Raw genomic sequence first — 23,854 nt, 5'->3', positions numbered from 1 at the left:
CTCTAGGAAATGGTTTAATAGCACCTCAGTTTGTAAAATGGTAAGTTAATTGCTTACTTCATAGGGTTATTTAAGCACAGTGTCTAACTTTATTAGTGTGTGTGTTTTAGTTTCTGTCCCTTCATATAAAACAGATAGAAAAATAAGATGTTAATAAAAACAAAATGGTTATGTGCATTGTATATTTAGAGTTTTGTTTGCTCCACTGCATAATCATGTACTATATCTAAAGTGCAAGAAGATAAAAAGGCTACGTTGGAAAAGGGAACAATTTAACAAAATAGTTCACATCTGTTCCCAAAATAAATCTTTTTTTTTTTTAATGTTTATTTTTGAGAGAGAGAAAGGCAGGGCACAAACAGAGGAGGGGCATAGAAAGAGGGAGACACAGAATCCAAAGTAGGCTTCAGGCTCTGAGCTGTCAGCACAGAGCCTGATGTGGGGCTAGAACCCACGAACTGTTGAGATCATGACCTGAGCCAAAGATGGACACTTAACCGATTGAGCCACCCAGGCGGCCCTCAAAATAAATCTTTTGACATATTCAGATATCTCCTTGGTCAAAACATCAAATGAAAATCTATGGTTACACTGTAAATTAAGTTTGAGATTTACATTTTTGTCTGTAGAATAGGTTGGATTTGAAAGAAACAAAACTGGAGATGAGAATCCAGTTACAAGGATATGGTAGCTATTTAAGCAAATGCTACTAAAGATTTGAAGAGAAGGCTATAGAACAGAGGGAAGGAAGAGAACTGATTTGAGAAATAATTAGAAAGTAAAATTGGCAAGTCTTGGTGAATGACTGGATTTGAGGGCTATGGAGAGGGAGGAGTCACAGACCACGCCCAGGTTTCTACACTGGATGCCTGGAAGGATGGTGGTATCATCTGTAGGAGTAGAGGTTAGGGATGAAGATGCTGACTTCAGTTTTGGACATTCTTAGTTCGAAGTACGTAGTTGTCTAGGGTAGAGATGCAGATTTGGAACCTGACAGCCCAGAAAGTGGATGAGATCCACTAAGGCGGAGCCTGAGACAGAGCTTCAGGGAATATCAACACTTAAGGGGTAAGAGGAGCTCAAGTATAAAAGATGACAAGGAATGGTCAGAGTACAAGAAGAAGGATAAGAGTATGGACTCACAGAATTTACATTTCAAGAAGAAAAAAAATAAAGTACTAAATATAAGAGAAAATGTCTGGATGTCTGTATCTCCCCACTGAATTCACATATTGAACGCTAACCCTTAGTGTGATATTAAGTGGGGATGGGAGTCTTTTGGGGGTGGTGATTAGGTTATAAGGACAGACCCCTCCTGAATGGGATTAGTACCCTTAGAAAAAAGGCCAGAGAGATCTCCCTTGCCCTTCTGCCATGTGAGAACACTGTGAAAAGTTGGCTATCTATGAACACAGAATCAGGCCCTCACCAGACACTGAATCTGCAGAGCCATGAACTTGACTTCCCAGCACCCAGAACTGTGAGAAATAAATGTTTGTTGTTTATAAAGTTACCCAGGTTATGGTATTTTTGTTATAGCAACTCAAATGGACTAATACAAGGACTAAAATATGTCCACTGGAACTGGCAATTAGGAAACTACTGATGGCCTCAGTGGGGCTAGTTTCAAAAAAGTGATGGGGCTAAGCCATCCCTTAGGGGTTAGGGAGTAAATGGATAGCAAGAAAGAAATTGTATACTAGTCTTTTGAGAAGTTTAGATGAGGAAGAGAGAAACTAGAGCAAGCTAGCTGTTTATGAGTTAGTGATTAAAGCAACGGAGATCCAAAGAATCAAAAGCATGATACAAAGAGGCCAAAGTAGAATTTCAGGAAAGAGGACAAATAGATCTGCTACAGAAGAACATGGATTTTGGAAAGAAGTATTTATAATCCTGTAACTTTGCCCCTTACTAGCTATGAGACAAATTACTTAACCCTTTTTGAGTTGTAGTTTCCTTATCTTTAAGAAAGAAATACCACTATCTGTGGATCCGCTGTGAGAATTAAACGAGATGCTACATATAAAAGTGCCTTGCACAGGCACCTTCTGCTTGCTCCACAGAACATATTCAACAAATACTAGCTTCTATCTGCCCACAGAAGTCACTAGTAACATTGAAGACTGTCATTTCAACTAAGCAGTGAAGATGATGTTAAATTGTCCTAGATTAAGGCATTCAGTTATGAAATATTACAAATAGGGAACAAGAATTGAAAGAGAAAAAGGATCTGAGAGAGTTAACCATGTTTGAAGCCTAAAAAGGATGAGGCAAGTAAACTGCCAAGAAAAACTAAGGCCAGAGGAGCCCTCATGTCTTATATATGATTTGTGTACGTCCCAAAATTATTTGAAATAGAGGTCCCCCACTGGTCTATAAAGGGTGCAATTTGCAACAAAGATGGAAGCTGTAGAAAGCTGGACATGGAAAGGATCACAGGTCAAATGAGCCACGTCATGGAGGAAAGTTTTGATGGAGCCTGATGCTGTTGATCATTTCAGCAAAGATCGAGGAAACAAAATATTTAAGAATATTAGCTTCCAAAGCAGACTTGAATTCAAGCATCCCTGGGCCTGTTAACAAATGTGAAGCACACAGCTAGGAAATTTGTGGGTAGAAAACATTCCCTAATTGCACAATCTCTAAACCTTCCCATCTGATTCTAACTATAACAGATGTTCAAACAAATATACGTCTCAAGTTTTCCAACCCAAATGCACAAAGAATTACTCTCTTCAAACATACATTCATTCTAATAATTAGTCTTGACATGACAGCTTTCTTAAATAAATTCAAAGTTATTCCAGATGGGGTGTGTGTGTGTATGTGTGTGAAATTATCAATATTTTCAGCTTCATATGTTGGTTACAGAGAAAACCTAACGTTTAAAGAATTTAGAACTGCACAGACTCAAAAAGCAAGATAATGGTATAATGGAATCCAATGCTATTCTTTTTTCATATCTCTCTTCCTAAATAAATACAAGAAATGCAACTCTCTCTTCAAAATACAGGGCACAGACTTCTTACCAACTGCACATTTACTGACCGCAAATCAAGGTGGATGAGCAACCACATAGCTCGGAAGAAAAAAAAAAGAGAGATGCTGTGATCATGTGAGGGAAAAGAAAACTAGAAAAAACTTCCCATGTTTCTCTATACAAGAAAGAAAGAAAGAAAGAAAGAAAGAAAGAAAGAAAGAAAGAAAGAAAGAAAGAAAGAAAGAAAGAAAGAAAGAAAGAAAGAAAAGAAGGGAAGGAAAGAAGGAAGGAAGGAAGAAAGAAAGAAAAGAAGGGAAGGAAGGAAGGAAGGAAGGAAGGAAGGAAGGAAGGAAGGAAGAAAGAAAGAAAAAGAAAGAAAGAAAAAGAAAGAAAGAAAGAAAGAAAGAAAGAAAGAAAGAAAGAAAAGAAAAGAAATTAGAGAACTCTTTAAAGGCAAAGAAAAAAATCTTCCAATTACTACTGAAGGTAAAGAAAGAAGTGGTAAGTGAATTTGAGAGCAACTTAACACAGGTAGTCTGAAGAAAGACAAAGGTTGGTTTCTCCACAAAACTTCTTCCACCCCCTGGGAGAGAACTTATGTGCTTTCCTTAAAGAAAAGAGTTGCACTCTGGCAATGCTGGAACGTGGGAAATGACTGACTTTATTATAGGAAATTAATTTTGACAAACATCCAAATTAAGCATAGTAGACAAGGTCACTGTGTGGAGTTGAGCTGGCTGTGCACTGCACAATTCTAGGGCAACGTTCACACAGACTAAGATGTGAGAGCCCCTGTGGGTGATGCGCAGCAGCAGCCCTGATGGCAGGCATGTACTGAAAACAATGTGAGCTCCAAGAGGGCAGGGGATTTTCTCTGTTTCATTCATGGTATCCCTGGCACAAAGAATAGGGCCTGGTACTTAATATGATCAATTAAAATGTGCTGCATGAATGAATGCATTAATGAATAAAAGAAAAGGGGAAAACTGAAGTTTGAGAGCAGAGGGGAAGTATATGTTAGAGCAGGATTCCTTTCAACTGGAAGACTGAGCAAGTAAAAAAATCCAGAACCTTGGAATGGAATTCCTACCTGTTATGTAGGAGGAGAAAGAAGGGATGACAGAACCAGTTTGAACTGTCTTGCCAAGTTTTATTGTGCTCTGGCATGGACTTATTAAAGTCAAGCTAAAGTTATATTAATAAAGAGGGGTGGAAAGACCATGTTGGCATAGATGGGAACTTTTCTTCTTATTTTTTTCTTCTTAGTTAACAGGCTAAGTATGTCAAGAAAAGTTCACTCAATTGCTTTTTTTCTATCAAAAGTATCTACATGGCCATAACCATACAGGGAGGTGGAAGTCAGAAGAGGATTTTCACTATAATATGACTCCCCCCCAACAAATAAATTCTTGAACACATGGTCAAGTAAGATGAACACTGCAAAAGGGATCTCTAAATTGTTATACACTACCATAGTGTTAGCTGTTTTTATTATCCAATTAATAGAAACAGAATTCACAAAGAAAGATTAACCAGTCACGTAATGTCTACTGACCATATTCTGAACTTGAGCATATATGCATGTATATAAAATAGGTAACTTATATTATTCCTTGATTTTCATTCTGTTCTATTTATCAGGTTTCAACTAGACCTATAGTCTGTTTCCTTAAAACCCTCAACATCATCTTTACATGATCCCATTAAATATATATAGAATTTCTAAGGACATGGGCTGTTTCTATGGAATTTCTTTACACATTCACAGTATTTTTTTTTAAGTTTTATTGATTTATTTTGAGAGATAGGGAGAGAGAACACTCGAGCACAAGTGAGGGAGGGGCAGAGAGAGAGAAGGAGAGAGAGGATCTCAAGCAGGCTCTACCCTGTCAGCACAGAGCCCAATGCAGGAACCAAACTCATGAATTGCAAGATCATGACCTGAGCTAAAATCAAGAACTGGACGCTTAACTGACTGAGCCACCCAGGTGCCCCATATTCACGATGTTTCTTAAAATTTCAGCTACAAAAATTTATTTCAGGAGAGCTGATGCCCCTATATGTCCTCTTATGATTCCTCTGATGACATATCACAAACAATTCATCTCACCAAAGAAATTTGCTAAGTTGCTCTAAATTCTGAGCAATACAAAGGTACTTACTGAACCATATTTTTTCTGTTCACAATCTGTTTTCTGCCATGGGTTTTGGGACACACCATCTGTAATTTCCATTAAAACAACAAAAGCAAACAAAAACAAAACACATAGCTCTTCGCTGTATAAAAAACCTGTAGTTGGCTTCTCTGGGAGGAACCACTCCTACTCACAGCCACTTGATGTTTATCAGGATCTATTAGTTGAGAGCTGTGAAAAATAGAGTGGGAAGTTCCCCGTAACCAAAACAAAAATGTTACAAATACTTACGTGATCCTTAGCAATACCTGTCTCCTATCCACCATATGTTTAGGAGTTTAGTAGGTTATAGAACCCACCAAATAAAGGACAACTCTTCATGTGGTAATGTGATGTACCAAGCCATTAAAGCTTTATTTTTCTATGGGTAATAAATCCACATGGTTCAAAAATCCAAAAGAAACCAAATGGTATTCACTGAAAAGTTTCCCTCCCATCCTATCCTCCAGCCACCTAGCTCCTTTCCCCAGAAGCAACCAATATTTTCCACTTGTTGGGTGGCCTTCTCAAGAGACATGAACAAGCAAGTGTGTGTGTGTGTGTGTGTTTTCTTTCCCCTTCTTTGCACAATGGGTGGCACAATGTATACTGCTTAGACTCCTAAGCACTTCTCCCACTGTGCCATGGATAGGGAATAGGCTTCTTATATGGGTTTTTTTGTCGTTGTTAGATAGAACGATAGCAGTTTCCTCAAGTGCTGTGCTGTGGAGGAGCTTGAGGTTAGCAGGCTTGAAGGACAGTATGTTGTGAATGTTCTGTAATATCTGCTACAGCCATCTATTCCCGTTCTGTGCCTTACTTTATCTTCTACATGCCTCTATTATAAGAATTACCACACTTTATTATGCTTGGGAAGGGGTGTCTAAAGGTAGGTACCATGCTCTTTTATGGATATAATGCAAGGTGCCTACCCAGCACAGGAACTAGCATATAATTAGCATTTAATAAATATTTACTCAGTGAATCCCACAGCAAAATTCCCAACGTTTAGGGAGCATGAGAGAGCTTTTCATATTCATGGAAGAGCTACTTCCCTCCATACAAAGATAGATTTGATCAACTCTGGAACTGTAGATATACAATGATGGTGTATTTGAAACACAGGTGACAGTGTTCTCCCTGTCCCAGTCAGAATTTTCAGCAATGCCATGTGGCACTCAACCTCCTTGAGAAAAAATAATTCTACAGAACTTTACACAGGATCCTATGTGTTATAATCACCTGGTTTCCAATCACTGCCATGTAAAGGGAAAATGGTTGTATAACATGTGATTTCTGAAACAAAGGTGAGGTGAGAGGGAGGTCAGGTGATGGTGAAATAAAAATGAACGGAAACATCATGAGTGAAAAAGAAAGTTTATGATTATTTTTTAAAAATCCAGCAAATGAGAAAAATTAAGAACATTTCAACTGAACTTTACTCATTTAAGACTCCATCTGCTAATCATTCTCATATAAGTACTGCCATCTACAGTACATCTAGGAATCCTGGTATTTTTTTAGGGAGGAAATAACAGAAATGAAACGTCTGGCACACCACAGGCTAATGTCTTCATGCCCTTTTAAATACATGCATTTATCAAAGTTACATGGTATATTTTCTCTTTGTCATTTTGAAAGGTAATAATGCTTAATGGGTTGGTTATTATGTTTTAAAAATTTATAGTGTAAAGCTAGAGCTTATGATTTTAAGTCTTTAAATTACATGTTATGTAACTATTAATAGTGAAGAAAAAAGAACTAATTTATAATTTTAACCTAGAATTTTAAGAAATATTTTAATATGCTCAAATTCTCATTCACTTCATTTTGTTGTAAGATACAAATTGGGACTCTCCAAGGAGAAGTAAAGAGAGTCCCTTTTTTGAAGTGAAAAGAGTCTCTTATTTTTGGTGGGATTCTCTTTACTGACCTGTGGGTTAGTGTAGGGACAGACAGGATGGAAAAGGAGGAAGGGCCATCAAAAGTGAACAGACTGACTCATATTTATAGGTACAAGCTGGAAAAGCCTAAATGAAGTTATCCCAAACCACAGGTGATCTTCATGTTCCCAAGAGAATATTATACCAATGTGCTGTGTTGTCACAACACAGCTTTTAAGGTAAATAAGTGGAATCCATTCAAAATACACTTTAGAATCAAAAAGAAGAAATTTGATTTTGGAGATAACATAACCATCAATATTAAGAAGACAGTGAATTTTTCTGGGTTGTTTATCCAACTATTGCCAACTGGGTATAAAATTTCATCTTTTTTCTCAAATCTCATCCTATTATGGGTACGAAGTGTTTGACAATAGGAAAAAAAGGGTGATATTTAGTACTTCCCCCACACACACCCTTTACTCCCTACCTCCCAAGAACTACTTTGCTACATAGTGCTATTTGAACATGTTGTCTACACACAGAATCAGCCCCCCTTCTTTCCCACCTCCTCAGCTCTAGTTATAGAAACCTAACCTAGTCATAAAGAACCAATTAAATGGTGATGTCTGTCCATAAAGTATTCTTTTATTCCTCCTTAGCTAGAAGTAGTTTTCCTTAGCCTATGATTTTTTTTTTTTTTTTTAGTTTTTCTGAAATACTTCTTAGGGCCCTTATAAATAGTCTACATATGAACAACTTGAGTATTTACAAGATTATAAACTCCTTGACAAGGAGAGAACTGCATTTTACTCACCTTTGTATCTGCCACAATACCCAGCACTATGCCTGGCACAGGAGAGGAAGTCAGTAAAGATTTAACGAATAATGTGTATTTACATTTCAAAATTTATATTGTCCACAAGTAATTTTTTTGAGAAATATCATGGCACAAAGATCAACAACAGAAGGGTCTTTGTTAAATATTTCTTGGGCAAGGAAAGCCAGAATCTATGGCAACTACAGTAAAATATACATACTTAAGCTCTTGGTTTTTATAAGAGTAATACTTAGTGTCATTAAGTCACTAGCAGTCTAGTGACAACTTATTATAACTTGTCAGAGCTGTGGTTAGGCTAGGGGCATTTGATTTACAAGGAGCTAAAACTTCTAAAGTTCTTTTCTAATCATTAATTTATAGATTAGACAGATTGTACTATTGCCAGGGAGATGTCGTAACTACCAGAAAGGAAAGCATAACAAATTCTAAAATATACCAAATGTTGGGAAGAAGGGCAGGTATTAGAATCCTTAGCCTTTTGTTTACTGATTTCATTTCTTGGGTCTCTCTTCACTACAGTAGAAAAATGCCCTACCAAGGTATTCAAGTGTTGAGGCTCTCTTATTCAGAGTTCCTAATAAGTTTATGTATGTGGTATGTTATACTACATAAAATTAACTACAACAGAGTTTCTTTTAAAACAATCAAGAACAATATATTCAGAAAAGAACACAAATCTATGCAGAGATATGGAAAAATTAATTTATGATACTAGAAAAACCAATCAATATCAATGATTAGATATGAACATGGACAGGTGGAAATAATTATCAGGAAAAATTATAATTAAGCTAAAAGAGAAATAGATGAAAAGACATCATTAGTGTAACCCTGGAAACAATCAATAAACTTCCCACAATCCCAACCCAAAACATACCACAATCAACCAAAAGGAGTTTGTGGTCAAAGATAAACAAGAGCTAGATACAAACCATGTAATTTCAAAGTTGGGAAATGGGGAGAGAACCAAGGAGACAATAATTACCAGGGAGGGAACACTATTGTAATTAGGTAGCTTTGGGGAAAGTTATAATTATGAAGGTCAAGGTGCTACACATCTGATAAAATCCTTAATTAGTTGTTGTTTCAGTAATGTTTCATGTTCTTTAGGTATTTTCTAGTATAGGCTGTAACATTTTTTTCCATTGGAACTTTAGAAAGAAAATAAATTGGAAAGGCTGCATTATGTAGTGTTTAGAGCATAGGCTCAAGCTAGATTTCTTTAATTCAAATTCTAGCTCTTGCTTAACTAGCTTTGTGACCTCAGGGATGTCACCTAATCTCTCTAAGCTTCAGTTTCCTCATCTACAAAATGGGAGCTAATACTGGTTCTCACCTGATAGGAGGATTTGTTTTTTATGAGGATTAAATGATTTAGTAAATTAATTTATTGTTTATAAGGCACTTTGGAACTGTCTCCCACAGAAGTGCTACATGAATGTTTGGTAAATAATATCAGTCCTCAATATTCCCACTGTTCATCTGACTTAAAAACTTTGAGATTGATCTGATTGCTGTAGATATCTGGCACCCCAGTCCAAGTTAGCATGTTCCAATTTTAAGGTCCCCATAGACCACTCTGATGGCCATGATCGAGAAGATCTCCAGATATACATATTATGATGACACTAGGTATAATTTAAAAAATGGTTTTCTGTTTTTGAAAAAGCGCTGCTTTGACTTTACTGTCTGTCCTTCATTCCCCCTGCTATGATTTCTAACTCTGTTTCTATAATTTTAGTTAAAAGATAGTTATCCAGGAAACAGTATACCTCTTACTCAGGGTGCTTAAGTGTTCACTGCCTCCAAATCTGCCATGACCCTAAAGAAATTAAAGGGCACACACACACACACACACACATGGCAGGGGAATACATAGAGAGAGGATATAAGAAGATATGCATCATTTCCACTGTTAGATATATGACAGTACACATTAAAGCTGCGGATAGAGTGGGGTCTGAAGTCTCAATAAGACCATGTAAAATCAAGAAGAGCTCCTACATAGAGGTGCTGGTGTAATACCTAAAGAATACTATAGTAGAGCCTTTCAATAATTTATCAGTGAAAAATCAAGTAGATGGAGAGTAAGATAATGGCCTTATTCCTAATAACAATCTCTAGAACATGGATAACAAGAAAAGGAAAACTTGAAAGGTTAACACATGGAGGCAAGTGTCACTGAGACTCATGACAATGGAAAGGTATGTTCTATTCTAATGATGCTGTTGTGGTTGACGAACTGTGATGCTTTTCTAATACAGATTACAAAACAGATATAGACACGATATACAGTAGTAACGGGAAATGTCACCTCTCCCAGCATGGGTGAGAGGTTTCATTCTGGTAAAAGTAGAGCACCTGATAAGTTGATATCATATTGACAATTTCATTTCTCAGCAGAGGAAACAACAAAGAGAACTGCTATTCAGGAGTATAAAGACTGTCGAGGAGGAAACTATAGATGATGTGACAACGGCTTTAAAAGACATGATGGTCCTCACTAGTCTGGACTTTATAAGAGCAAAGGAAGCAAACATTTCCCATGGGAGGACCCTAGACCCTGAGAGAGAAAATGTCAAAGTGTTCAGACATAGTATGGAGTAATTCCAAGCTAGAAATTCTAACAGGGAGTATAACCTAAGACAAGTGGAAGGTAAGGCTTTAAAAACAAAATTGTAATATTATTGACTCTATTGAGAAAAAAAGGAGAGAAGCAACTAAAGAAAAAAATTAAACACAGGTAGAGATGCATTTATTAAAGGATGAATACAAAAAGTGGTGCAAACTCACTACAATAACATCAAGAAAGTTAATGCCCAGAAGGAGATTATTTTTTTTCCTAAGCACATGACCTTTTTGTTTCCTGCTCTTCCCTGCCTCCCCCCTCCGCCCCACCCTGCTTCTCCTTCAGGTCAGAACTGCTGGTTAAGTTCTACCTAGCAAAGAGACCAGAGAATTAGAATCTCAGCCTGGGAAAAGAACTTGAGAGTACAAAATGGGGCAAAGACAGTATGTGTTAGGGACTTGGCAGTATCCAAAATAAGCTATTTTATGGCCATCAGAGTGGTCTATGGGGACCTTAAAATCGGGACATGCTAACTTGGACTGGGGGTGCCAGATATCTACAGAAATCAGGGAGACAGGGCTAGCCCCATTAGTGGATCTGAGTGGTATGTCCGTATTTCTCATGACTTTTTCTGTAGGTAACTGTTATTTTGAGCTTTTTGTTGCTTTTACTGAATATGCTCTGAAGTTCTTGAACCAAATCTGTAGTACTGTTACACATATGCCAATTTTTGAGGCCATTCTTTCCAAATACTGGACTCTGAGTGTAATAAATACTGAATAATGTCTCCCAGCTGTTTCTTGGTGAGTATCATTTGTTTTCATCCATGGATGCCTCTGGTGCTGGTCTTTGGTGAGATCCACTGAGCCTGGCATCCTTTAATCTCTGCTGTTCATATATTCAGGTCCAATGACTATTACAATTTGTAAGTTATGGACAACAGAAAATAAAAGTTCCAAGTTATATTCAAGTTGGAAATGCTGCACAAAAGACTGAATGAGAAAAGAAGTACAAGAGAAGTGACTGAAAAAAATAATTACTCCAAGAGAGTTCATTTTTCTAGGCCTGGATGAATTTCATCCTAAGATACCAAGAAAACGTATATATATAATTGTGCAGCCATTACTGGTTATCTCTAAAGAAGGAAGAATGGAAGTCTGGAGATAAACAAACATGACTAATTTTCAAAAAGGAAGGAAATATAAATCTCGAATACCACAACACCAGCTCAGAAGAGGAACAAGACCAAAGAAGGTCAGAGTAGTAACACAACCAAGGTCATGCCACAGGAGTGGTTAATTAGACACTGCCTCTGGGGCCCGCCACTGGACCCTCAGGTGGGCATGCTTGTATGTCATGCAGGCACACACACCACAGTCACAGTAGGGCAGGATTCAGACTTCCACTGCCGTTGTGAAATGTCTCTAACCGCATCTGTGTCTTTATATCCTCCAGAGTCAAAGTCCCAGGAGGAAAAGCCCACCTGGCTAAGCATGGATCTTGTATGTCCGTTTTAGTTACAGGGCTGGGACCAGAATGAGGTGACTAAGGCCCTTGCCTTGGGCACAAAATTTAAAGGGACACCAAAAAATTCACTGAATAAGATGAACAGTACTTTAATGCAGTATTTTGCACGATCAAAACCAATGCACAAAAATCCACGATGAACAAAATATCAAAATTTAAAGAAAGACAGGTTCAATAATAGTGCCATGCCAAGCCATACCGGTGCCTATGACAAAAGGGACAATCAATAACAGTGATTCAGTTTTTCTGTAAAATTTCGATATTTTGTTCATCACGGATTTTTTTTTTTTAGTTTATTTACTTATTTAAGTAATCTCTACACCCAATGTGGGGATCAAACTCATGGCCCTGAGCTCATGAGTCCCATACTCTTCCAACTGAGTCAGTCAGGCACTCCCATCATGGATTTTTTTTACATTAATTGTGATTTTTAAAATATTGCATTAAAACATTTATCCTTATTAATTACTGCATTTTGGGGCATCTCCTTAAATACTACAGCTGAGGTGAGTGCCTCATTCTTACCCCAGCCTCAGGCCTGCCCCTTGGTTCCAAGGAGCAACAAGAAGAACTGTTTGGAGCCATCTTTGATTTCCCCTGTGGGAGGGCATGGCTCCAAAATAGGAAGTGAATGTGGATGCTCCTTCTGCCTGGAACATAAATCTGCCCTGCCTCCCTCCTCTCTTCTTGATTGTCAGGTCTCAGTTTAGATCTCACTTCATCACTACTGATTTAGTTATTCCTCTATGCTCTCTCAGTATCCTATACGTAAGCTTACCAAATATTTACCACAGTGTTTTACAATTTATTTGTTTACATCCTCCCCCAAAGTACAGTCTTAGATGACACAGATTCTGGGATATTCATCCTTACATCATTCTAATACTTAACATAGTGCCTGACTCATATTAGGCCCTCAATAAATACTTTCTGAATGAAAGGTATGGAAGCCATATCATAGGGGAGTAAATGAAATGAAAAGTATTGATTCCAGAAAACAAGACTCAGGGAAATATAAATAGTTGTCCTCATCTACCTGAATGGCTGTCATGAGGAAGAAGGTTGAGATTGCATTTCTCAATCTTTTGTCCATTCTCCACCCTCCTGGAGGAAGTTCATGACATGTCCATCACAACTGGCTCACAATGATATTAAATATTCATTTAATATATTTTTAATGGGATTTTTTTTTTGGAGGGTGATGGTGGTAGTATATATGCTGGAAAGGATCTCATACCCCTAGAAGACTGTGTCAGAATGCTAGAGAAGCAGTACATGTGTTATTCTCCCCGAACATGAGAATCATGGGACAAGTTTTTCTTATCCCATATAGCTTTATAGGAGATCTAGAACCCACTGTCAAATATTATCCCAGAACAGGTTTTGGCTCAACAGAAAGAAGATTTTTTACCCTTTAGAGCTGCTCATAAACAAGACAGGTAGAGATGAGAAATGATGAATGTGCCATGACCATGAACATTGCAGCTTCTTATCAGGATGTTACAAAGTGAACCTGGCAGGAAGTGGAGTGAGATTAGGGTGTGGGGTTGAATAGTGAACCTCAAAAAGATATATCCATGTCCTAATGTCTGGAAACTGTGAACTTGTTTGAGAAAAGAGTCTTTCAAGATGTAATCAAGTTAAGGATCTCCAAGGTGAGATCATCCTGGATTACCCAGGTGAGTCCTAAATCCAAGGACTACAAGAGACAGAAGGAGAGAGGTCAGGGACACTGAGAAAGAGACATGAATATGGAGACAGGGAGAAATGAGACAAGTAGATTTGTGAGAACTTCTAAATTGAAGAATCTTTGTTTCTAGTCATTTCCTGCTTAGCAAAAAACCAAAACAAAACAAAACCAAAAAAAACCCAGAAAACCAGAAAAACCGAGACCATAAGGAAAGCTACCACTCAAGAAAGCTTTTCTGCGATGTTTCCTGAAACTGACACCTCTACTCTTCATGCAGTAAAGAAAAGGGTAAGTATTTTAATACAATCAAGTAGCATTTCTGTTGGCATACAGAAACTACAAAAAAATTAACTGGTAATGTTGTGAAGTTGATGGTACCAACTTATCTTTAACAAATGCATGAAGCTATGTCTAACACGTAGGATTTAGATGTGGACTACATCCAAATGTCATGTATGGTCACTTAGGAAATGGTAGCTAATCCAAATTATGCAGGTAAGGGACAAAGTATGCTCTTCTGAGGGTCCACCAAACACTTTTCAAATACTCAGTGTCTAAACAATGTCACGTGTAGGCCACTAACTTTCATAAATGCTGTATGTCCCTTTGTAGAAAAAAATGTTTCTGTAGGCCCATCTTACTCTGCCCATAACTTGCTATTAGTTTACAAAATGGGCTTTAAAAAAATCTGTGACTATTTCTTAAGCCTTTAAAGAAATTGTAAATACCCAAAAATAATGACATTCCAATTTCACACTTTTTGGATTGTTAATTAAAAAGGGGGATAGCACAACTAAGAAAAAGGAATAAATCTTAACTATATGTCACCAGTGATTTTTACACCTCGAAATTGTTTTCATAAGACCAAATACTTTAAATAAAAAGGAATATTTTTCTCCTTCCAATATAAGTTTTATTTGTTAATCACAAAACCATTTTATCAAAGAGCCTAGTGTGTGATGGAGTTGGGTTGCACACAGATAATAAGAAAGACAGATCCAAACCCAGATACCTTTGCTCCTGCGCTCTTAAGCCATCTGTCATGGTGTCTCCGAAGTTATTATTCTATTGGTGTTAACAGGCTACCCTGAGCTGGTCCACCAGTGTCTAAATTTATTTAGTTGTTCAAAATATTTAATGACAGTGTACTATGTGAGAATGTGTTGAGCCACAAAGGTGAAAATACAGAGAACTGCAAGAAATAGAGTGACATGTAGGGAAGAAAAAACATGGACTGTAACAAATGTTCATCGATGGGTGAACGGATAAAGAAGATGTGGTATATATACACAATGGAGTATTACTCAGCAATCAAAAAGAATGAAATCTTGCCATTTGCAACTACGTGGATGGAACTAGAGGGTATTATGCTAAGCAAAACTGGTCAGAGAAAGACAAATATCATATGACTTCACTCATATGAGAACTTTAAAACACAGAACAGATGAACACAAGGGAAGAGAAGCAAAAATAATATAAAAAACAGGGAGGGAGGGGTGCCTGGGTAGCTCAGTCAGTTAAGCATCTGACTTCGGCCCAGGTCGTGATCTCACAGTTTGTGAGTTCGAGCCCTGCATCAGGCTCTATGCCGACAGCTTGGAGCCTGGAGCCTGCTTCAGATTCTGTGTCCCCCTCTCTTTTTGCCCCTCCCCTGCTTGCACTCTGTCTCTCTCTCTCTCAAAAATAAATAAACATAAAAAATAAAAAAAAACAACAGTAGGGAGACAAAACATAAGAAACTCTTAAATATGGAGAACAAACAGAGGGTTACTGGGGGGGCGGGGGTTGTGGGAGAGGCGATGGGCTAAATGGGTAAGGGGCATTAAGGAATCTACTCCTGAAATCATTATTGCACTATATGCTAACTAACTTGGATGTAAATTAAAAAAACAAACAAACAACAACAACAAAAACAAACTATAACATAACGAGTGGCAAATGCTACAAGACAGAGACAAAATAGGAATTCCAAAGAGAAAGAGGTTATTTTTAGCTTGAAATAAGAGTAGAGTGGTAGAATCTGGGAAAATTTTTGAGATGTGCCCATGTGATATCTCAGAGTCAGCTCACTAGAGGAGGTAAGCAATGGAATGGTGATGATGATGATAACATCACCTATTAACTGAGCACTTATCAACATTTAAATTGCATTTTTATGGGGCGCCTGGGTGGCTCAGTCTGTTGAGCGTCCGACTTCAGCTCAGGTCACTATCTCGCGGTCCGTGAGTTCAAGCCCCGCGTCGGGCTCTGGGCTGATGGCTCAGAGCCTGGAGCCTGCTTCGATTCTGTGTCTCCCTCTCTCTCTGCCCCTCCCCCGTTCATGCTCTGTCTCTCTCTGTCTCAAAAATGAATAAATGTTAAAAAAAAAAAAATAAATAAAAATAAAAAAAATAAATTGCATTTTTAAATTTAATTCTCACTAAAATCCAATGGGTAGGTATTTGTCCTCCTTATATAGATGAAGCAATCAGAGAGATGTAAGGTCACTTGATTAACAGATAGTGGCATGGGTAGAGCACACAATGCCGAAATATATGGTATGAATAATATGAGGGCTGCTTCTCAAATGGCATCAAGGTATAGATCTGGTGGGTAGGAAGAAAGAATTTTACTTGGTTTTGGGTTGGGAGTAAAGAAGAAAAAGGTAGTGAAGAAAATATGGTTGGGATAGGAATTTACATCTTAGAAGGAGAACAGTTGGTTCGTCTTTGTCAATTCTAGGATTCTTAATGGTGAGATGATTTTTGCCCCCATGACATCTGGCAATGTCTATAGACATTTTTGTTTTTCACAACTGGGAAAGAGGATAGGGAGTGCTACTGTCATCTAAGTGGGCAGAGGCCTGGGATCCTGCTAAGCGTGAACAACAACAACAATGAACAACATAACCTCAAACAAAGAATTATCTGGCCTAAAATGTCAATAGTGCCAAGTTTAAGAACCCCTGGGCTACGCTATCCGGTCTCAACACTCCCGGTTAAGACAGAACGAGGAATGTTCTACTTTAGAGAGCAAGTTAGAAAGAAGGAGATGAAAGAGGTAGAGAATGAAGAGGACTGAACAGAAAAAAAAATAAGAAGAAACTCTGTAGCTTGAAGCTGGCTAATTAGTATGAGAAACATTAAAAAAGAAAGAAAAGAAAATGAAAAAAGAATAGCCACTCTTACAGTTTCTGACACAGGAAAATAACTAAGAACAGAGAACACAGGCAAGGCAAGGCAAATCAAAGTCTTTCTCAGAATTAAAAGAACACGGGAATCTTGAAGGAGGTTACATGTAAAAATTTGAAGTTACACTGCTCTACTGAAAACCCAGTGATGTGTGCGTGCATAGGAAAGTCTTTTAACACCAAGTAAATCTAGCAAATTATACCAAGGTACTTTGGTGAGGTTTGTTGTGGGGTGTGGGGCAGAGGGGGAATCAAAAACAACCCCAAAATAAAACTAAGGAATTAGGATAGACTGACAACATTTCTGATATAATTATTATAAAGTATTTAAAATTTTTTTGTTTTAGGACTAATAAAACAGTTCTATTTATATATTTTAAAAATAAGTTTAAAAATGTAATCTACCTCTAAATGGCTTTTTGGACCACAGTGGCCAAGATTCATCTGATTTCCTAACAAGAATGAATTTAGGAAGGGGGAAATTTTCCAAAGAAACAAAGAAAAAATTAGATTAGGCCACTTAAAAACTAAAAGCTTGGGAAAATATTTGCAATAAATATAATAAGGTCCAATATACTTGCTTTATAAAGAATGCATACAAACAAAATAAATTTTAGGCCCAACAGAAAAAAAAGCATAAACATATAAACTTACAGAAATAACATAAATTCACAGAAGAAATCGAAACTGCTAACAAACATGAAAACTGTCCCATTATTTACTTAAAAAAAACAAACATGAAAACTGTCCCATTATTTACTTAAAAAATACAAATGAAAACAAGATACTTTAGATTCAATGTAATCCCTATACCAAAACATCAGCTGGCTTTTATATAGAAATTGACAAGGTGATCCAAAAAATTCCCATGGAAATTTAAGGGACTTAGAATGACCAAAACAATAAAAAAAAGAAGGTGGAGACTCACATTTTTCATTTTCAAAACTTACAACAAAGCTACAGTAATTAACACTATGTGGTACTGACATAAGAACAAACATACAGATCAGTGGAATAGAATTGAGGGTACTGAAATAAATATTCACATTTATGGTCAAGCTAGATCATACCTTATACCATATATAAAAATTAACTGAAATAGATCAAAGATCTAAATATATACATATACACACATTCTACATACATACATATACATATATATATACATATACATATATATATTTACATACACACACACCCACACACACCCACATATACACACTCACTGGTAAAAAATTGAATGAGACAAAAAAAAAAGAATAGAAATACACCAAAATATTAATACTGAGTGTTGAGATTATGTGTACTGAAAATTTTTTCTTTGAAATATTATTTGCCAGATTTTCTAAAGTCAACATTAAGGAAAAGCTTTTAGAAGCATCAATAACATTAAGAATTGGTTTATATTACCTTATCTATATAAATTTAGGGTATGAGATGCTATTTCTCAAAGGTTGGTAGTCTGAAGACATAAAATTAAGCTGAGATTCTACCTCTGTTCAGTTCTTTTCAAGAAAATGCTAAAGCTCTCAGAAATACCACAGCACCCTCTTTTGGAAGAAATGCATTGTTTTTCACAGGGAGTCTGCTGGAATCACTAAGTTTTAGAACTGAGAGTCTCTTAGTATATTAAGCCTGGTCTCCTCATTTTATAAATAGGAATTTATAAAATTCAAAAAGGAAACTACCCAAATCATAAAGGGAGGTAGCAGCAGAGCTGAGAATAGAGCCCCACATTAGATCCTAACCAGAGTATTTTTTTTCTTTTCATTTTTTATTAAGCACATTAGAAAGTTTTTTTATTAAAATTTTTTTTAAAAGTTTACTTATTTATTTTGAGAGAGAGAAAGTGTGTGTGTGTGTGTGTGTGTGTGCGCGCACGAGCAGGGAAGGAGCAGAGAGAGAGGGAGAAAATCACAAGCAGCCTCCGCATGCTGTCAGTGCCGTGCCGGATGCAGGGCTCGATCTCACAAATTGTGAGACCACGACCTGAGCTGAAATCAAGTCGGACACTCAACTGACCAAGCCACCCAGGCGCCCCTAAACACATTTTTTAAAGATTAAAAAATAATAATACTCTGCCATTCTTTGGTAAGTATGAGAGCCTAAACTCAAAAAGTACTCTACGCACCCAGCCACTTAAAAGAATTATTTTAGAAGGGGCGCCTGGGTGGCTCAGTCGGTTAAGTGTCTGACCTTGGCTCTGGTCATGATTTCATGGTTCACGGGTTTGAGCCCAGCGTCAGGCTCTGAGCTGTCAGCACCTGCTTCAGATCCTGTGTCTCCCTCTCTCTCTTCCCCTCCCCCACTTGCACTCTCTCTTTCTCTCTCAAAAATAAACATAAAGTTTTTAAATAAATAAAAATAAAAGTATTATTTTAGAAGGGCACGTCCATTCTTGCCCGTTGCTTGATACAAATCAGAATAAGAATTTATAGGAGCGCTTGGGTGGCTCAGTTGGTTGAGTGACCAACTATTGATTTTGGGTCAGGTCATGATCCCACTGTTGTGGGACTGAGGCCCGTGTTGGTCTCTACGCTAAGCATGGAGACTGCTTGGGATTCTCAATCTCTCCCTCTGCCCCTCTCCTCTGCTCTTGCTCCCTATCTCTCTCTCTCTCTAAATTAAAAAAAAAAAAAAAAAAAGAATTTATAATACCTCACAACCTTTGCATCTGTCTTTTAATAATACATCCTTCTTATAAAAAGCAACAGTAGGGGCGCCTGGGTGGCTCAGTCGGTTAAGCGTCCGACTTCAGCTCAGGTCACAATCTCGTGGTCTGTGAGTTCGAGCCCCGCGTTGGGCTCTGGGCTGATGGCTCAGAACCTGGAGCCTGCTTCTGATTCTGTGTCTCCCTCTGTCTCTGCCCCTCCCCCGTTCATGCTCTGTCTCTCTCTGTCTCAAAAAGAAATAAACGTTAAAAAAAATTATAAAAAGCAACAGTAGATAAGAGAGTAAAATCATTCTGTTTAATTCTAAAAAAATTATTCTCTAAATCTATTCTCTAGTGAGAACAGATTCAATATTAGTTTGGGGCTTCTGAAAAAAATCTGCTATCAGATAACTGACCTAATGTACTGGGATATTATTCTGGCGTAAAGTCCTTCAATTTCACTACTTAGGCTGGTTTATGATTATTCATAAAGGGAAAGAAACAGTATATAACTCTTTTCCAAAAATATAAATAATGTAGGGACTATTTCAGCCTTTATTTTCCTATTTGTAGATCTCAACAGTATACCTGCTTCCCTGACAGGCAGTATTCTTTGAAAGAACACCCTGTGTTTTCCTCTTATTTGAAGGATGACTGGCAAAAAAAAAAAAAAAAAAAAAAAAAATGTGACAAGTGTTGAATAAAAGAATAATGTATGGCTTCTATCATCAGCAGCATTTTAACAGCCTTTGAAGTATACTGAATACTGGGGACATGATACTTATTCCTGATTGATAGTTATTTGTCTATTGATGCATCTATAAAAGAATCATTAATTCTTTTGACAAATATTTACTGAGCAGCTATTGTCTGCAAGGCATGGTTTTAGGTACTGGGAATATAGCAGTGAATAAAAGAGGCAAGGTCTCTGCTCTCATGGAAGAGAGAAAGCAAAGTGAGAACCAGTAAACAAAGAAAAACAAACGAACAAGGTGATTGTGAAATGTGAAGACAACAAAATGGGTACCTAAGAAAAACCAGAAAATTAATCTTTACAGTGTTGAACACCCACTAAAAATTGTTCACCAGTTCCACTGTAGCAACTGAGCTAATCCTATATATATGACTGTCCATTATAGTGCAATGTGATGTGGGCATAAAGCCTATAGTGGCTTGTTCTACTGAAGAAAACTGGAGGAGGTGAACTGTTGTGCTCTTTTTTTTTTCTTTCCAGAAGTTTAGTGGGCATATCTAAGTATTCCAGATATTTAAATTAGTTTATTTATCTAGTATCTAAATTAGGCAATGTTTCAGGTATTTCTAGCTAGTCACATGTGTTGATTTTCAAGATAATTAACACTTACCAACATGAGCTTCTTCTTACGAGATTCTGCCACTGTCAGTATACTAGCTATTCCTGCCACTTCTGCTGACTTCCCAGTCTAACTCTTCTCCATGGGCTTAGTCAAGACTCCTAACTAAGAGCTAAATGTTAAAAATGAAAACCACCCAGATGTAACTGAAATCAGAAATGTTTTATATAACTTTGACTTTTCCTCATCCATTCTGAAAACAGAGAATGAGATGAAGCATCTTCACTATCCAAAATTAGATTTTTTTTAAGTTTATATATTTATTTTGAGAGAGAGAGCATGGCCAGGAGAGGGGGGCAGGGGGAGGGTGATGGTGAGAGAGAGAGAGGGAGGGAGGGAGGGAGGGAGGGAGAGAGAGAGGATCCCAAGTAGGGATAACCCTGACACAGGGCTTGAACTCATGAACTGTGAGATCATGACCTGGGCCAAAATCAAAATCAAGAGTTAGACACTCAACCGACTGAGCCACCCAGGCGCCCCTGAAATTAAATATTTTGTTAGTGGAAAAAAAAAGAAAGAAAGAAAGAAAGAAAGAAAGAAAGAATTTAGATGTCTTCCAACAAATAATTAATGATAACTCAATTTATACATAGGAAGATTCTTCTAGTTATTCAGCCAAATGTCTTTCTCCTAGTCAAAACTTCGTAACACCTAATCAATTTCTGTTTTTCCATTTGTGAGTTTGAGTGTGTCTGTGCGTGTGTGCACACATGCACACACACATATGCAATTCTATGAGTTTTATCAATACCACGATCAGGATACAGAACAATTTCACCATTAATTAATTTTTAATTTTTATAATTCTATGCTGGTTAATATTTTAACACTAGCATTTGGTTTTTATTTTTACAATTGCAATATAAAGATCTTATCTGTTTTAGAGACTCTGCTCTAGCAAAAATGGAAGAAGGTAAACTGGCACAGCTTGAAACTAGAGGTAGGGGGCAGAAAACTAATAAAAAATACATTAAATATTGCTATAGGGAATGCAATTCAACTCTAAGTATTGATGCCAAGAAATCAAGAGAAATGATTAGAGTGGGGGGGACTAATAAGTTTCTAACAAGGGAACTAAGAATAAAAATGACCTCAACACAAAAGGGTATGGCTTGCTGTGATACATACCACTACTTCTTTTGCATTCATTAGGAAATTGATTGCTAAGTCATTATATTCAGGCATGGACATTTATCAGAAGAAATATACTCCTGAGGTTTAAAAGTCTAGAACTATCTTGTCCAATATGGTAGCAATTATAGCTATGTTACTATTGAGCACTTGAAATATAACTAAGTAGAATTGAGGTGCACTGGATTTCTATGAAAATTACTATTCACATAGAGTATAAAATATTTCATCAGTAATTTAAAAAATATTAATTACATGCTGAAATGATAACATTTTGGACATGCTGGGTTAAATAAGATTTAATGTTATTTCACTTGTTTCTTTTAATTTTTTTATATGGCTATTAGAAGATTTAATCTAACATTATATTTCTATTGAATAGTGCTGATCTACAATGTTACTCTAGAATGTTACTGGTCTGTTCTGTGAAAACCACTCTGTATAAGCTGACAGCACTGTACCAATAAGGCTGGTAATATGCGTTAAGAACTTAAGAGGAGTCAGAAGAAGTGGTCATGTCTGCGCACTTGAATCCAGCCAGTTTGGGCAGGAATATAAACTGATCAAAGAGAATAGGTATAGACAGCTATAATCTACTTTGAAATATATTTTTAAAATCCACACTAATTAATGAATAGATGAAAGAAAGACAAACAGCTAACAAAACAAGTATAGTAAAATGTTAATAGTAGAATCAAGGAGATGGGTGTACAGATGTTCGCTGTAAATTCTTTAAACTTTAATGTATTTTAAAAATGTTTCATAATAAAATGTTGAAAAAAAAAAGGGAAACAGGAAGCATTGTCTCAGCATGGAATAGTAGCTGATAAGGATTAAACTAGAGGGTTAGGAGGCCTGTTCCAGATACCATCGCTGTTAAAATGTATACTTTGCAGTTTCTTTGTTGGTGGAGAACAGGACAATGAACTATTAATGTATGCATAGTAATAGTGAAGAAAGTATTTTTTTCTGACAACTACAGTTCTTTATATTTGTTATCTGAATTCTGCCTTCAGGAAGTAAGGCTTTTCAATAAAACTATAAGGTCTTTTATTTTACATTCAAAAACTTTCTTTTAAGAGTAGAGAGTTAATCCCTTTCATGAAGATGGCAGTGAAGGCAGAAGGAAGCCCCTGCCCCTCCCAAAGCCAAAGCCAAAGCAAAGGCTTTGAAGGCCAAGAAAGCAGTGCTGAAAGTCGTCTACAGTCATAAAAAAAAGATCCGCAGGTCACCTACATTCCGAGGGCCCAAGACACTGTGTCTCCGAAGGCAGCCCAAATATCCTCTAAAGGGCGCCCCCAGGAGAAACAACCTTGACCACTATGCCATCATCAAGTTCCCCCTGACTACCGAGTCAGCCATGAAGAAAACAGAAGACAACAACACTCTTGTGTTCATTGTGGATGCCAAGGCCAACAAGCACCAGATCAAACAGGCTGTGAAGAAGCTCTATGACATTGACGTGGCCAAGGTCTACACTCTGATCAGGCCTGATGGAGAAAAGAAAGCATATGTTCAACTGGCTCCTGACTATGATGCTTTGGATGTTGCCAACAAAATTGGGATCATCTAAACTGAGTCCAGCTGGCTAAATCTAAATATAAATTTTTTCAACATAAAAAAAAAAAAAAGAGTAGAGAGTTAAAAGGCCTAGGAAAACACTTCAGCATTTATGTCATGTAGGATATAAATGTAGGCGCATGACCAAAAGGCTCTGGCGTCCTTAGGTAAATGGCTTGACAGTATTCATTTGTTCAGCATTATTAGGCTGTTAGTCCTGAAGAAAATATAAAAGAAACACAACCACCTTGAGAAAAGAATCAAAAAGAGATGACTCCACGTGATAATAATCTACTATCAGCAA

At 37.1% G+C, this 23,854-nt stretch overlaps 2 protein-coding genes across 3 annotated transcripts in view; one reads left to right on the top strand and one right to left on the bottom strand.

Annotated features, from left to right (window-relative positions):
* The window catches only part of PRORP (protein only RNase P catalytic subunit), a 131,230-nt gene that overhangs the window by 29,789 nt on the left and 77,587 nt on the right, over positions 1-23,854 (bottom strand). The gene's annotated exons all lie outside the window — the stretch shown is intronic.
* Positions 13,905-23,621, top strand: LOC102960669 (60S ribosomal protein L23a-like). The gene is made up of 2 exons (XM_042987745.1): positions 13,905-13,952; positions 23,114-23,621. Exons 1-2 carry the CDS (start codon positions 13,905-13,907, stop codon positions 23,561-23,563), a joined length of 498 nt encoding a protein of 165 aa, XP_042843679.1. The 3' UTR covers positions 23,564-23,621.

The sequence above is a fragment of the Panthera tigris genome, chromosome B3, assembly GCF_018350195.1.
Source record: "Panthera tigris isolate Pti1 chromosome B3, P.tigris_Pti1_mat1.1, whole genome shotgun sequence".
NCBI classification, from domain to species: Eukaryota; Metazoa; Chordata; class Mammalia; order Carnivora; family Felidae; genus Panthera; species Panthera tigris.
The sequence above is the reverse complement of the archived record's forward strand: the minus strand, read 5'-3'. Positions and strand labels throughout refer to the sequence as shown.

Coding starts and splice junctions, on each gene's coding strand:
- LOC102960669 (XM_042987745.1), top strand. CDS start 13,905: ATGTTTCCTGAAACTGACACCTCTACTCTTCATGCAGTAAAGAAAAGG. Junction 13,953..23,113: donor TTCATGCAGTAAAGAAAAGG/GTAAGTATTTTA, acceptor CAGTGAAGGCAG/AAGGAAGCCCCTGCCCCTCC.